Raw genomic sequence first — 15,949 nt, 5'->3', positions numbered from 1 at the left:
CAGGCTTCGCACTGAGCAGGGAGCCCCATGCAGGGCTCGATCCCAGGATCCTGGGATCATGATCTGAACCGAAGGTAGACACCCAATGACTGAGCCAATGACCCATTAAGAAAATGACCCAAGTCATTTTCTTTTTTATTTATTTATTTATTTATTTTTTAAGATTTTATTTATTTATTTGACAGAGAGAAATCACAAGTAGATGGAGAGGCAGACAGAGAGAGAGAGAGAGGGAAGCAGGCTCCCGGCCGAGCGGAGAGCCTGATGCGGGACTTGATCCCAGGACCCTGAGATCATGACCTGAGCCAAAGGCAGCGGCTTAATCCACTGAGCCACCCAGGTGCCCACCCCCCAAGTCATTTTCTTAACTCAGATGTCCAAAGGCTCTACTTTGCCTCTCAGAGTAAAATACAGGTTCTTTAGCTAGATACTCAGTGCCCTTCATGTTTTGTGCCCCATTCTCCCTTCTTTCTTACCTTTCTCCAACATGAATTGCCCCATGTTCTAGCCCTTATCCTGTATGCCTTTCCACTTCTTACCCATCTCCATTCCCATCTCCTCTGTGACATCTGTCCAGACGACTCCAGCCTGTCCTAATCTGAGCTCCTTCAACTCTCATGGAACTCTATGGAACATTTTATGACCATGTGTATTTGTGTAGGGACCATCCTCTCACATTGTAAGATCCTGCCTGGGGAAGACCTTATCTTACCTTGTCTCAGCTCCACAGTTCACTGAATACTTATTAAATGATATAATCCTATGAAGAAATGGAAATATGATTCTGTATGTGCAATTTATTTGTAACATTTAGTGCATCTGAATTTTGCATGTACCCCCATCACACCAAGTATCAAGAAAGGATGCACTGTATACATTGGGTAATAGACTGTATTACTGTGTTTTAGAAAAAGTAATAATTTCTTTTTTTTACTGATGAACATAATGAAGACTTGCTGTATTTTTTCTTAAGTTCCATTTAAGTGTGTGCTCATGGTCAGTTCTATGAATTAGAACAGGAGTGCTTAATGCCTGCAAGTTGTCTTAAAAGGTACTATCTTGGTTGAGAGGAAGGATTGTGGATCATGTACACAACTTTTTGGTGTTGACAGACATAATCAAAGGGACAGGCCCTCCTGAAGTCAATGGTGATGTAGTGAAATGGGAGGAGGTATGATCAAAGTTAGGGCGCCTCCTTTTTCCTCTTTGCTCTTCCATCATCAGCCTTCTTTCTTCAAATATTTATCCTGGCTGAAAATCCGTGCCTGCATCATTTGCTAAGACTTCTATTACATGGAGGCTTTAAGGAGGTATTGAATTTGCTTCTAGTAACCTCTTAGATGGCAGTGGTTTCACCAGTTAAAATTTGACCTGTGGTGAGTATTCTTTGTAGCTGGCTATTAGTAACAGCTTGTACTTTAACCTCTGTAAACCTCAGTTTGGGTAAGCTTGAATTTATTTATCAACAACCCCAGTTGAAAATGGAAGAGTGCTGATTCATGAGTATAAATTTAATGATGGAGGGTTTGGATTACAAAAAATGGAGGAATTTAGGAACCAGCAGAAGACGGGAGCCGTAGGATTCCAAACAGCATTGAGTGGTTACTGACTTTGGCATTGAGCTTTACTAGTTGGAGTGAGGTTGTGAGTATGTTGCATATTAGAAATAATGGGAGCCTTTACTGGAGTTATGGGAAACGCAGTTGAAGAAAATCTTATTACATTAGAGAGTTTTAAAATTCTCCATAATTCTGGAGTACAAATGCAGACCAATAAAGGCTAATGACATCAGCTCTTTTACTTTTTTTTTTTTTTTAAATGTCTTAATGATGTCCAGTTCTCTCATCCCTCTCGCTGTAGGCTCTGGACTTCCCTTTTCACTTTTTGTTGTAGTATAATGGATAAAAGACTGGGTGGAAGTCAAATATGCTTGAGTTTGAATTCTACTTTTTGTGTGACATTTTGCAAGTCACTTAACCTTTTTGAGCCTCAGTTTACTCTTCTGCAGCTAAGAATACCTATTTCAGGGTTGTAAGAGTTAGGTAAGATGCTGTGTGTGAAACACTGAGCACAATGTGTAGCAAAAGTTAGTTCTCGGGGTGCCTATGTGGCTCAGTCGGTTAAGAATCTGCCTTCAGCTCAGGTCATGAATCCAGAGTCCTGGGATTAAGCCCCACATCAGACTTCCCTGGTAGGCAAGGAGTTTCCTTCTCTTCCTCCTCTGCCCCTCCCCCACCCGTGCACACATGTGCACACCCCTGTACTTACATGTGTGTGCGCTCTCTGTCAAATAAAAAATAAAATCTTTTTTTTTAAGGTAGTTTTTACTACCATTTACTATCAATCAGTGACCCTTACTTTAGGAAAGGATTGGGAGAAAAACAGAAAGGACCAGAACAAGTGTTTTTTGTTTACTCTTTTTTTTTTTTTTTAGAAAGAAGTATATGGCAAAATAAATTTATCTAATAAACATACTGTGTTTGAGGTGGAATGAGAGAGTATGGTATAAAATGAACTCAGTTGCACATCCTAGGTCTGAGTTTGCTGTACAGAATACAATATTCTGGTACTTACGGTTTTAATGTGCTTATCTACAACGTTCCTGAGCTGAAGCTGGGAGGTAGCCGTCACGTTTTCCTGGGGTTCAGAGGGACTCCAATTACGAAATTCTCTTTCCTGGAGTCTTCAGTCATTTTATCCAACATTCCCACTTGCTATAAGCATGTGCTGCCTTGAGTGGAAGAAGATTATTGGGTCTGATCTAGATATTTTGGAGGAGACTGTTTATGACCAGATGATGAGAAAGAACTCTACTGACTTTAAGGTTAAGGACTAAGTTTAGTTTATCTGCCTGTGTACTTCATGATGGTTACTATGAACCCTTTCTTCCTGAAAATCAAACTCTTAGCGCCCCCACTGTGCTTGCTTATGGGGAGAATAAAGTCATTGATGTAGATATCCCTATCATTATTCTTTTTTTCACTCCTCTGTTAGCTAAGGTTCTTTTGGTTCCAATCAACAGAAACCAGTTGTGGCTGTCTAACTCAAAGAGGGGACTTTATTTGAAAGATACAAGGGTATCTCCCAGAACCAAAGGGTATGTGTAGCAACCCAGACTCTGTTGGGGGAGGGGGGGAAGAAGACCAGAACTAACTCTGGGAATATTGGCAAAGGCTGTGGGTGGGCCTACAAGGCACACCTGTTAATGTACTCAGCTCCTGTGCCACCCATATTGCGTGTGGGGTGTCCTTGAGACACCCCACATTTAGAGATTCACCAGAAAGACTTAGGGCATTCAGCCCAATAGTTCTACTCTCAGCTCAGATTTATCACAGTGATGTAATAAGGATACTCAGCGGGATCATAATGGGAAAAAGCACAGGAAAAGGCATTTCTGGAGGCACCTTTGTGTAGGCTTTCTGATGCTCTCTCCCCCATGAGGGGTGATGCAGAATGCACTCCTCTTTGAGAAGCACCACACAGTAATAGACGTGTGACATAGCTAACCTGGAAGTCCATCAGAAACTCGGCACCCAGGGTTTTTATCAGCAGATGTTCATGTAAGCATCCTCTGCATGTGCCCAGATTCCAGACTTCCAGAAGGAAAGCAAGTATTCAGCATAAACCATGTTGTTTGCACAAACAGGCCTAGTGAACCACCCTTATCTCCCAATCCCAAATCATAAATCCTGGAAAGATTAAACCGGACCCACCCAACTCTGGTGTCTTGGGAATCTGTTAATTGGGAGGGAGGCAGAGGGGCATGAGGTAGACTTGGCCTCAGGAGCCTACTTCCTGGAATGGGGGGGATGCAGTTCTCAGAAAAGAGGGGCTCGAAGTAAGGAATAAGGATCCCCAGCAGCTCTAGCACTGCAAGGTTGAGAGCTCCGGAAAACTTCCATCACAAGGGTTCTGTGACTTTTACGATATGCTGACTCTTAGGGCTTCATTCAGTTCATAACAAATGTTTTTTGAGCATCTACTGTGTGCCAGTCTCTTGAGCCAGAAACCTGCCTTCAATATCTTCCCTTTCATTTTGAAGAGGTGTTGTATATATGTGCTCTTGTTTTCCCTCTTCTCTCTGGCTTCTTGAGGATTTAAACATCAAATTATATTCTTCTGAACTTCTATAGATATCCTGAGGACTAAGTTCTTTGGGTGGTATTATGCCTAACATAAAGACATTTATTTCTTTTACAGTAATCTCTTGGTTTATTTATACAGTGCTAGAAAGTTATTTTTATGAGAAATATATGTGTTCAGTTGCCATGCTCTCATTTGCTACAAAAATAATACAGGTGAAACACTTTTATCCAGTGCATTTGAAGCTAGAACCTGTTAATTTCATGTGAGTTAATTTCAAAAAAGAAGGTTATTAATGCAAGGAGTATGATAAAGAAAGGAGAGGGGCGGCTGGGTGGCTCAGTGGGTTAAAGCCTCTGCCTTCGGCTCAGGTCATGATCCCAAGGTCCTGGGATCGAGTCCCACATCGGGCTCTCTCCTCGGCAGGGAGCCTGCTTCCCTCTCTCTCTGCCTGCCTCTCTGTTTACTTGGGATCTCTGTCAAATAAATAAATAAAATCTTTAAAAAAAAAAAAGAAAGAAAGGAGAGATGTTTTAAGTATTTTAACAAGTATGTTTATTTTTGTTTTTATATTTGCAAATCTTTAAAATTAAGCGCACTTATGGAAGTAATCTGAATACAATGTCTGCCTAGATTTTTATGATTTCCCCCCTAATATTTTACTTTTGCCCAAAGCAACAGCCATAGGAACAAATACAACCAATTCGTACAAGCATGAAGTCCACTGGTGGGGACAGGTGTGCCAGGTGCGCTGGAGAAAACCTGCTAATCAAAAGCTTTCAGGGGCGCCTGGCTGGCTCGGTCAGTTAAGTGTCTGCCTTCGGCTCTGGTTATGGTCTCAGGGTCCTGGGATCAAGCCCCACATACAGCTCCCTGATCAGCGGAGAGCCTACTTCTCCTTCTCTCTCTGTCTGCTGCTCTCCTCTGCTTGTGCGCTCGCTATCTCTCTCTCTCTCTGTCAAAATAAATAAATAAAGCCTTAAAAAGAAAGAAAGCTTTCAGAGTACAAGAGGCAACAAGTCAGTTAAATGGGTACAATTTAAAGAGCTCTATACATGTTCATTGTCGAAAACTCAGCAAATATGATAAGGAAAAACCAAAAATCAGGAATTTGGTCCATTTCCTTGACATATATGAAATATGTATACACACATACATATATGTGAAGTATATTGATACTGATATTATGCTATATAGACTATAGACTACATGCTGAAATATGCATTATGTGCTATACACATTTTTTTTTTAAATATATTTATTTATTTATTTGACAGACAGAGGTCACACGTAGGCAGAGAGGCAGGCAGAGAGAGAGGAAAGGAAGCAGGCTCCCCACTGAGCAGAGAGTCCGACGTGAGGCTCGATCCTAGGACCCTGAGATCATGACCTGAGCTGAAGGCAGAGGCTTTAACCCACTGAGCCACCCAGGCGCCCTGTGCTATACACATTTTAACGAAGAGCAGGCTCATGCTATATATACTGTTTATAGACTTTTTTACCTACATGTACTGACACTTTTCCCTTAAGCTTCTCCTATAACATTGTTTTGTAATGGCTATTAGCAAATGGAGATTAGTTGACAATACTATGACCTGTCCCTCAGCGGACTGGGGGTTTGCCGAGTTAGAACCCTAACAATTCGGGAATGTGATAAGGATAGGGGATTGTCCTTGAGGCACAAGGAGGCTTTGACTCCCACCTTCAATACCTGAGAGGTGGATGTGGGATGAGTAACTTCACCTCCCCCTGTCCTCTGGTTGGGGGAAGCAGGTTCCAGTTAGGACAGGGGTATAAGGAATGTTTAAAGAAGAGGGTAAGAATGCAGAGAGGTTCGCTAATCATGGAGCAGAATTCCGGAGGTCACAATGGAAAGATCTGGGAGGCAGAGGGAAGGGATATGGGATTGGGTCCCCAGAAGAAACCAGAACAATGGTAGGAGGGTCTGAGAGAAAACAGATTGCTGGGGTGGATGTAGGATATGCGAAGAGGTGCGGAGGGGAGGGTATCCCTTTGGCTCTGCCAGAAACGCAGTGGCCCAGTGGCCGCATGTTCATGTGCCAACACCACGCCCCAGCTGTAGAGTAACATGAAAAGCCTGGCAAGCAGTTAGAAATTGGAGCATTGACCTCCGTCAGGTGACATAGGTTCACTAAGAGAATGTTTTCAACGTGGCTACTGATTTGAGACTGCTGATGATAACCCCACATATTTACTACTGGACTTGTTCTGATAGAGATATAGTTTTTTGTACGTTACTAGAAGCTGCAGAAAGTGCAGGAGATCACCCTGCAGGAGAAAACAGATTGAGAAAAAGGCCCTGAGCAGACTTGCAGAGCACTAATATTATAGAGATGGGCAAAGAAGGAGCTCCCCCAAAATGACTGAGGTTGAGTAGCCAGTGAGCTGGGAGGAAAGCTGGGATCTTGCAATGCCACAGAAGCCCAGGGAAGAATGTGGGCTTTTTTGATGTGTTTTGTTTTGCTTTTTTTTTGGGCAGGGAGGAAGAATTTTTTTTTTAAAGATTTTATTTGTTTATTTGACAGAGATCACAAGTAGGCAGAGAAGCAGGCAAAGAGAGAGGGGGAAGCAGGCTCCCTGCTGAGCAGAGAGCCCGAGGTGGGCCTCGATCCCAGGACCTTGAGATCATGACCTGAGCTGAAGGCAGAGGCTTAACCCACTGAGCCACCCAGGTGCCCCAAGAATGTGTTTTTAAGGCATGGCCAATGGGGACAATGCTTTAGACATGGCCTATCTGGATTTTAGCCACAGATCTGAAGGTTTCCTATGTCGTAACAGCAATTGAGAACTTCAGTTGAGTTCAGGGTAGAGCCCTACAGCAATTCATGTGACTACCCTCCAGACTGAAATCAATTCATTTCTGGGATTGTTTGATTCCTTTACTAGTTTATTAGACATAGTATGGAACCTCCTAACTGTTGTATTAGTGTGAACATGTCTTTTAACATGTTCATTTCATCTCTGTTCTTTCCTGTGAGCCTACAGCAGGAGGTACATTTTCAGTTCTCTGACTACAAACCCAAGCACATGTGTAGCTTACTACATGGCAATAAAGGTTCATGAAATAGTCACTAGATGTTTCAAAATATGCTAACAATTTTCTCTGGGTTCTAAGAAGAAAAACACAAACTGAAAAAAATGTTCAGAAAATGTGTGCCCTTAAGAATAGATCTGCTCGTCTTTAGGGATTTGCGCTCAGTTTGTAAGGCTGCCTTGTTGATCTGAAGGTGAACTGAGTGTGGGTATGTAGGATTTTTTTTTTTCTTCAAATTTGGGAAGAACTTTCGTGTGGAAAAAGGGAAGAAAAGCAGTTTTTGGCTCAATAGAAAATCACCAATTGAATTCATTGAGAGATAATGCCTCTCCTCCAAGCAGAGACTAAGGAACCACTCATTTAGGGCTTTATAAAGGGTATTTCTTTCTTTCTTTCTTTTTTTTTTTAAATTATGTGAGTGACAGGATGATTTTTAAGCTCTTTTTCTAGTGTAAGATTTCATGAGTCTATGAAATTGTACCAGGAGCCTTTAAGAAATAGAGAAGGAAATGTAACATTGATTTTGTAGTTCCATTTCTTTTTTTTTTAAATGTAAAATATATAGTTTTAAAGATTTTGTTTATTTATTTGCCAGAGAGAGAACAAGAGAGAGAGAGTGCGAGAGCATGAGTGCACAAGCAGGGGGAATGGCAGGTGGAGGGAGAGGGAGAAGTAGGTTCTCCACTGAACAGAGAGCCTGATGCCGTACTCATCCCGGGACCCTGAGATCACGGTCTGAAGGCAGATACTTAACTGACTGAGCCACCCAGGTGTTCTTTTTATGTCAATTTTTTTTAAAAGATTTTTATTTATTTATTTGACAGAGACAAAGCAAGAGGGAATACAAGCAGGGGGAGTGGGAGAGGGAGAAGCAGGCTTCCCGCTGAGCAGGGAGCCTGATGTGGGGCTCGATCCCAGGACCCCCCAGAATCATGACCTAAGCTGAAGGCAGACACTTAATGACTGAGCCACCTGGGCGCCCTATGCCAAATATTTAAAAATCTCAAATAATAAGAGAATTGTAATTATCCAGAATCTCAGCATTTTAACAATTCTTTTCAATTTGGGGTGTTTCCTTTTATGATTATTGACAGGCATAGTTGTTTGTACATATGTGCACTCAGTTCTCTCTTTTCCACTAGTGGCTTTAGCGCTCACAAGATAAATTTAAGGAGATGAGTGTGTTTTCCTGGATTCTGTAGTCTTTAATCCTGAGATGTAGTGGTAGGAGCAACACGTTTAAAAAGTCTAAGCCAGCAAGGACTTCTTTGAAAAAAACTGATTCTTTTGGTTTGTGGGGATTTCCTAAATTGTTTGTACTGTTTTCTTTCCCCCTTGAATCAGTTGATCATGGTCTTGCCAGATTGGTGACAGTATACTGTGAACATGGTCATAAAGCTGCCAAAATCAACCCCCTCTTCAGTGGACAAGCCTTGCAGGAGAACGTGCCTGAGATCCAAGCTCTTGTACAGACCCTTCAGGGACCCTTTAATACCACAGGTAAAGCCCATTGACACTAGACTGTCCATGTGTCAACTCACTGCCAACAGGTGGGAGGGCTCCTTTCTTGGTTCTTGAAGAATCCACATTTCCCCTGGAGCTGCAGCTTCCAGTCGACAGTGAGGAGCATGTTCAAGCACTGTCTACGAGGACCTCTCTGGAGGTTCTAGAATAGTTTTTCCATAGGGCCCATTTCTTCTGAGTTTAAAAACATACTCACCAAAGAAGACATATAAATAGCCAACAAGTAGATGGGAAGGTATTCAGCATCAATCATCATCAGGGAAATGCAAATCAAAACCACAATGAGATAGTATTAGCTCACACTTATTAGAATGGCTATTATTAAAAAGACACACAATAGTAAGTGTTCGTAAGGATGTGGAGAAAAGGGAACTCTTGGGTACTGTTGATGGGAATGCAGGTGGGTACAGCTACTGTGGAAAACAATGTAAAGGTTCCTTGAAAAACTAAAAAGTTACCCTATGATTCAATAATCCCACTTCTGATTGTTTACCCAGAGGACTTGAAATCAGGATCTTGAAAAGTTATCTGTATTCTCATGTTTATTGTGACGTTATTAGAATAGCCAAAATATGGAAACCACTGAAACGTCCATCAGTGGCTGAATGAATAAGAAATGCAGTGGAGGAGCACCTGGCTGGCTCAGTTGGCAGAGCATACAACTCTTCTCTTGGAGATGTGAGTTCAAGCCCCAAGTTGAGTGTAGAGCCAACTTAAAAAAAAAAAAAGTGCAGTATATGCACAAAATGGAATATTATTCAACCTTGAAAAGAAGGAAATCCTGCCATTTGTGACAACATGGATGAACCTTGAGGGGATTATACTAAGTGGAATAAAACAAGTCACCGAAGGACAGATACTACATGATCCCACTGTACGAGGAATCTAAAATAGTCAAACTCGTGCTAGCTTCAGCAGCAGGTATTTAAATTGGAATGATACAGAGAGGATTAGCCGAGTCCCTGCATGAGGAGAGCGAGCAAATTCATGAAGCCTTCCAATATTTAAGGAAAATAACGAAATAAAATAATCAGACTCCTAGAACCAGTAGAATGATGGTTCCCAGGGTCTGGGGAGAGGTGGAAAAGGGAAGGTGTGGGTTAAAAGTTACAAAGTTTCAGTTATGAAAAATAAATAAGTTCTGGAGATCTTCTATACAACATAGGGCCTATAGTTAACAATACTGTATTGTATACTTAAAACTTTGGTAAGAAAACAGATCTTATGGTCAGTGCTCTTTCCAGAAAAGAAAACAAATTACTTTAAAAATGAATAAAAAATTGCAAGCCCTGAAATAAAAATAATAAAAAAACGTCAGACTCCCATTATGTGCCAGACACTTTATATCCATTATGTCAATTCTCATACTTACTATCTAAAGAAGTTACTGCTGTCTTTCCTTTATGGTTAGGAAAAGAGACACTCAGAGAACTTAAGTAGCTAGTAGTGAAAAAATGGCGGAGGTGAGGTGACAACCCACGTCACCTTCCATTTCTGTAGCCTGAAGTTTTTCTGCCTTTTTTCTGGCCCAGTTGGGAATGGATAACCTGTCAGGATCCTGGGTTCATATCATGTCATATTTTTATTTTATTTTATTTTATATTTTATATTTATATTTTTATTATTATTAGATATATATTTATTAATATATGATATATTGTTTGTTTCAGGGTACAGGTCTGTGATTCATCAGTCTTACACAATATATAGCACTTACTATAGCACATACCCTCCCCAGTGTCTATCACCCAGCCACCCTATCCCTCCCACCCCCCCACCACTCCAGCAACCCTCAGTTTGTTTCCCGAGATTATAAGTCTCTTATGGTTTGTCTCCCTCTCTGGTTTTGTCCCATTTCAGTTTTTCCTCTCTTCCCCCATGATCCTCTGCCTTGTTTCTCAAATTCCACATAATAGGGAGATCATATGATAATCGTCTTTTTCTAACTTATTTCACTTAGCGTAATACCCTCTCGTTCCATCCATGTCATTGCTTTATCTGTTATTTTTAAAGATTTTGTTTTTAAGTTATCTCTACACCCAATGTGGGGCTCTAACTCCCAACCCCGAGAATGAGAGTCGTACACTCTCACATCATTTTTTAAAGTTAATCTCGGCCAATGTCAAATTCTGGTGTATGCTTCAGTTAGTAATGTTCTGGTAATAAACCACTCCAAAATGTAGTGACTTTTAGGGCACAACAATTTCATTACCATGTAGTTCTAGAATTTGACTAGACTCAGCTAAGTAATTCTCAGTTGGGGGGGTCTCTGAGACAAAATCCATGTTCCTATCATAATGTAAATGGCCCTTCAGGAGTGGAAAAGCTAACTGTTTTAGTGTCTTATTCTTGCTGAGTCTTCTAACAGGTTCCTGATACTGTGTCCACTCATATGTCCATGACTTTGCATGGAGTTCCCCTAGGTCTCTACCTCATCAACCTAGGATATTCCTGTTCATTTTTAAGCATTCAGCAAGCACTGCCTGCTCTGTGAGGCAGACCTGCCCAGAACTTGCCAAGGTAGTGTTCAGTATTCCCTCACCTGTGTTCTCATAGTACTGTGGGCAACTCTCAACAATAGCACGATTACCAAAACTGATAAAAAACTTTATCTGACTTCAGAACAAAGCCCCCCTAAAAAATATTCTCGAGCCCTCCATTCAGCAGTAACCAAAATACGAAGTTACTTAACAGAGGGTACAGTCTTGTTACTAGGAAAAACCACTTGTTGATATGACATAGTATTATCATTACTTGTTTATAAATTTTTCTCTATAAGGCTTAAATTTCATTTAGGGAAAAAACCTTTTTCCCCCTCCCTAAGAAGCTCCAGGCCCATTGTGGGGCTTGAACCCACACCCTTGATATCAAGAGTTGCATGTTCTCCTGCCTAAGCTAGCCAGGCTCCCTGAAAAAGACCATTTCTCAGCCCTGTTTGAAAACTCAGTGCCAGTATGGCTTCTGGTATATAGTAGGTTCTCCAAACTCGTTCGTCAGATGGATGAATCTATGTTTATCTATAGCCACATATTTTTATATCTCTTCTTTTAGAGACATGGGTCTGCATATTTGAAATACATGTAGTTAATAAGAAGAGCAGAAAATGAGAGAAACCCAAAGCAATTTTTTTTAAAGATTTTATTTATTTATTTGACAGAGAGAGATCACAAGCAGGCAGAGAGGCAGGCAGAGGGAGAGAGAGAGAGAGGGAAGCAGGCTCCCTGTTGAGCAGAGAGCCCGATGCGGGGCTCGATCCCAGGACCCTGAGATCATGACCTGAGCCGAAGGCAGCGGCTTAACCCACTGAGCCACCCAGGCGCCCCCCAAAGCAATTTTTTTAAGATTTTTATTTATTTATTTGAGAGAGAGACAGTGAGAGAGAGCACGAGCGAGGAGAAGGTCAGAGAGAGAAGCAGACTCCGCATGGAGCTGGGAGCCCGATGTGGGACTCGATCCCGGGACCCGGGGATCATGACCTGAGCCGAAGGCAGTCGTCCAACCAACTGAGCCACCCAGGCGTCCCGCAAAGCAATTTTTTTTAAGCTGCATGCTTTTCTGCATTATCACATTTAATGATTTTAGTTTTTAAAAAATTTTTATTGGGGTAAGGTACACATAACCCTTGCCACTTTAACCATTTTTAAAAATTTTATTTTAAGTAATTTCTACAGTCAACATGGGACTCAAATTTACAACCCCGAGATCAAGAGTCATGCTCTATCCACTGAGCCAGCCGAGTGCCCCACCACTTGAGCCATTAAAAAAAAAAAAAAAAAAAGTATACAATTCAACAACACTTGGTACATCCACAATGTCGTGCAACCATCAAGATAGTTCCAGAACATTTTTATCACCCCAAAAAGAAATCTTGTGCCTAGTTAGCAGTTACTCCCCATTTTGCCCTCTCCCCAGCTCCTGGCAACCACTGCTCTACTTTCTGTTTCTATAGACTTGCCTATTCTTGACATTTTGTATAAATAAAGTCACACTATGTGGCCTTTTGTGTCTGGCTTTTTTCTCTGTAGCATAATGTTTCCAAGTTTCATCCATGTTGTAACATAGTACTTCATTCCTTTATGTGGCTAAATAATACTCCATCGAATGGCTGCATCACATTTGGTTTATCCCATCAGTGGACATTGTGTTATTTCCTATCTCATTTAATCTTTACAACTCCCCCCTGATGTTCTTTGACTGCTCCCGTTTTATAGGTTAAAATGTGAAGCAGAGAAGCTAAGGAACACAAAGCAATTTCTGTAAGTTGAATGATCAGTCAGTATCAAAGTTTATTGTAAGAAACCATAAGCAATAATAAAGTAAGTGTTAGTTTGTTAAACTCAAGTTGTAGGTTCAGGCAAATGATGGATGATTGATTTGTGCTGAGCTATTGATATATTACAAACCTTCCCCCCCCTTTTTTTTTTAAGATTTTATTTATTTATTTGACAGAGAGAGATCACAAGTAGGCAGAGAAGCAGGCAGAGAGAGAGAGAGAGAGGGAAGCAGGCTCCCTGCGGAGCAGAGAGCCTGATGCGGGACTCGATCCTAGGACCCTGAGATCATGACCTGAGCTGAAGGCAGCGGCTTAACCCACTGAGCCACCCAGGCGCCCCAACCTTCCCTTTTTTTGACTGAGAGTTGGGTAGATTTCCCTTGACCTTAAAATATTGCTTTGCTATCAATATTAATTCACATTAAGACCAGCTGTTCAATGGTAGACACTACTTTATAGGTATTAATAAGACTTGAACATTTGGGAAGATATTTTAGATAAAGGTAGGACATTGATTTGTAGCTATAAAGCAGATGAATGTTAGGTTTCAATTTTTAGTTTGAAGTTATCATACAATCAAAATTTAGCATAAAGCAAAGATTTATATTCCCTCTCCTAGTATGACTACTTCATGGCCTTTGGTCATGATTTTAGTTTTGCCTTTAGAAAAATCTAGATAGCCATTGATGATCTGAGTTATCCGAACAAAATACTCTGAACTGAAATATTTTGTATGTTCTGTAATTACGCGGTTGATTGCTTTTTAAGATGATCCCTTTGATTCCATTTTGTAGGATTATTAAACATGGGGAAGGAGGAGGCCTCTCTTGAGGAAGTACTGGCCTATCTCAACCAAATCTACTGTGGGCAAATTTCTATTGAAACCTCCCAACTTCAGAGCCAGGAGGAGAAAGATTGGTTTGCCAGGCGATTTGAGGAACTGAAGAAAGAGACCTTTAGCACAGAAGAGCGAAAACATCTGTCAAAACTAATGCTAGAATCCCAGGTATAAAAGTGCTAGTGAATATCAATGGAATAGCATGGCTCATTTTCTACAAAGATGCATAAATATTGAAGAAAGGGAATTAAAGCATTTATTTACCCCATTAATCCCATTGCCTCAACACAACAGACAGTATAACATGTGCTACTTTATTCTAAGTAGAAAAAGCTAGATCGCCAAACAGCAGAGCTGTTGGTTCTCCTCAGAGTCAAAATACTTTTTATATATTTCCTATTCACTCTCTAAAAGACTGCAAAATCCTTAAGCTCTTCTCTTCTTATTACTTCAAGCAATCAAAGAAAGCTATGCACGAAAGCTCTTGGTACAAATAAATGAAATTGAATCTGTCAGGGCTTGGATCAGGCTCTGGCATATCAAGACGACAAGAAAACTTACCAGTAATTTGGATAGTTGGATGGTTTGCAGCCTTGAGGAAAGAGTACTGTAGAGGCATCTACTAAAGCTCAGGGGATAGGAGGGGCAGAATGAAAGGCCCAGCCCTTGCTTCAGAAGAACACATTCTCCCCCCCCCCCCCCCCGCCCCACCAGAAGAATACATTCTAAGAGGCTGCCTCTGGGGCTAAGTTATTCTACCACTCATGTTATTTTCTCTGCCTTCCCACTGCTGCCTGGTGTCCTTGGCCAGGCGTTCCTGCTGTGCCCCGAACTAGTCACATCTGTCTCCAGAGTACATCATGAAGGGGCACTGCTGTACCTTCTTAAACTAGCGTAAGGTCTCCCCACAACACACAGAAACGTGTCTGACTTGGACCTGAGTAGCTGGCTCTCTTCCCATAACAAATGTGTTTGACGTGATGTTCCACAGGAGTTTGACCACTTTTTGGCCACCAAGTTTGCTACAGTGAAGCGGTATGGGGGTGAAGGAGCGGAAAGCATGATGGGCTTTTTCCACGAGTTGCTGAAAATGGCAGCCTACAGTGGGATCACAGATGTGATTATTGGCATGCCCCACAGAGGGAGGCTTAATTTATTAACAGGCCTTCTGCAGTTCCCTCCAGAGGTAAGATACTTTCGATGGTGCACAACTGATTGTAACAGCATAGAGCCGACAATAATCATTCCTTAGAAACCCAGTAAAGCTCTGTGCTGTTGGCCCCGGGGGATAGCTTAATGGTTGATGGATAGATCTGGCATTTGAGTTGATTTTCTGTGTCTTCTTATATGGATTCTTTCTCTCTCAGGGAAGGTAAAGGTTAGTTTGTTTTCTCAAGGATGACATGAATAGGTAATTCCTGTTCTCTGAAGCATGCTTTCCTAATGTAATAGAAATTATTCAAACAAACATTAAGATCTGTGTGATTGCTTATAATTTTACCTTCCAAGAAGTCCGTTTTACTTTCCATTGATGTGTAGAGTTTATACTGAACATCCTCTATAAAACTAATAATACATTGTTATCCTCGGAGACCACCACCTGAGAGGATTTATAGGTAATTGGATCTTGGTGTTCCTATTCTGTCCAACTCAGCAGCTCTGTTAATCTCTTAAAAGACTGGAGAGTTAGGGCTGTAGATTTAGGTCCGAGAACATCAGGGTGACTTGCAATTTAACCAGATCGTGGCTGCTGTGTGTGGATAAACCTCACTACTGATCTTGGCCAGGAGATTAAAAGTTATTGCAAGTGTTAAAGGGACTGTGAGAGTTAATGGAGTGAATAGAGCCTATGGAAGGATGCGTTACCCTTAAACCACTAGAAGGTACACGAAGGTATGTCTGGGGGCTAAGCTTTACCACTACTACTCGTACCTCAGCTTTTCTGATGCTAAGAGATTGATAGTCAGCTCTTAAAAGACAAATACTTTCGAAAAGGCAGACTAAACAGAATAAAGTGATTGACAGGGGCGCCTGGGTGGCTCAGTGGGTTAAAGCCTCTGCCTTCAGCTCAGGTCATGATCTCAGGGTATGGGATTGAGCCCTGCATTGGGCTCTCTGCTCAGCGGGGAGCCTGCTTCCCTCTCTGTGCCTGCCTCTCTGCCTACTTGTGATCTCT

At 41.5% G+C, this 15,949-nt stretch overlaps 1 protein-coding gene and 1 non-coding gene across 3 annotated transcripts in view; both read left to right on the top strand.

Annotated features, from left to right (window-relative positions):
- Positions 1-15,949, top strand: part of DHTKD1 (dehydrogenase E1 and transketolase domain containing 1) — a 56,059-nt gene that overhangs the window by 7,105 nt on the left and 33,005 nt on the right. The window contains exons 2-4 of one of the 2 annotated variants that reach the window (XM_047741974.1): positions 8,483-8,638; positions 13,730-13,941; positions 14,765-14,959. In XM_047741974.1, coding sequence (XP_047597930.1) covers positions 8,483-8,638; positions 13,730-13,941; positions 14,765-14,959 — 563 coding nt within the window. The remainder of the gene's footprint in view (positions 1-8,482; positions 8,639-13,729; positions 13,942-14,764; positions 14,960-15,949) is intronic. The other variant, XM_047741975.1, reaches the window with a different exon arrangement.
- Positions 9,567-9,669, top strand: LOC125108102 (U6 spliceosomal RNA). The gene has a single exon (XR_007129788.1). It is a non-coding gene; the product is annotated as a U6 spliceosomal RNA (small nuclear RNA).

This window comes from Lutra lutra, chromosome 8 (assembly GCF_902655055.1).
Source record: "Lutra lutra chromosome 8, mLutLut1.2, whole genome shotgun sequence".
Lineage (NCBI taxonomy): Eukaryota > Metazoa > Chordata > Mammalia > Carnivora > Mustelidae > Lutra > Lutra lutra.
The sequence above is the reverse complement of the archived record's forward strand: the minus strand, read 5'-3'. Positions and strand labels throughout refer to the sequence as shown.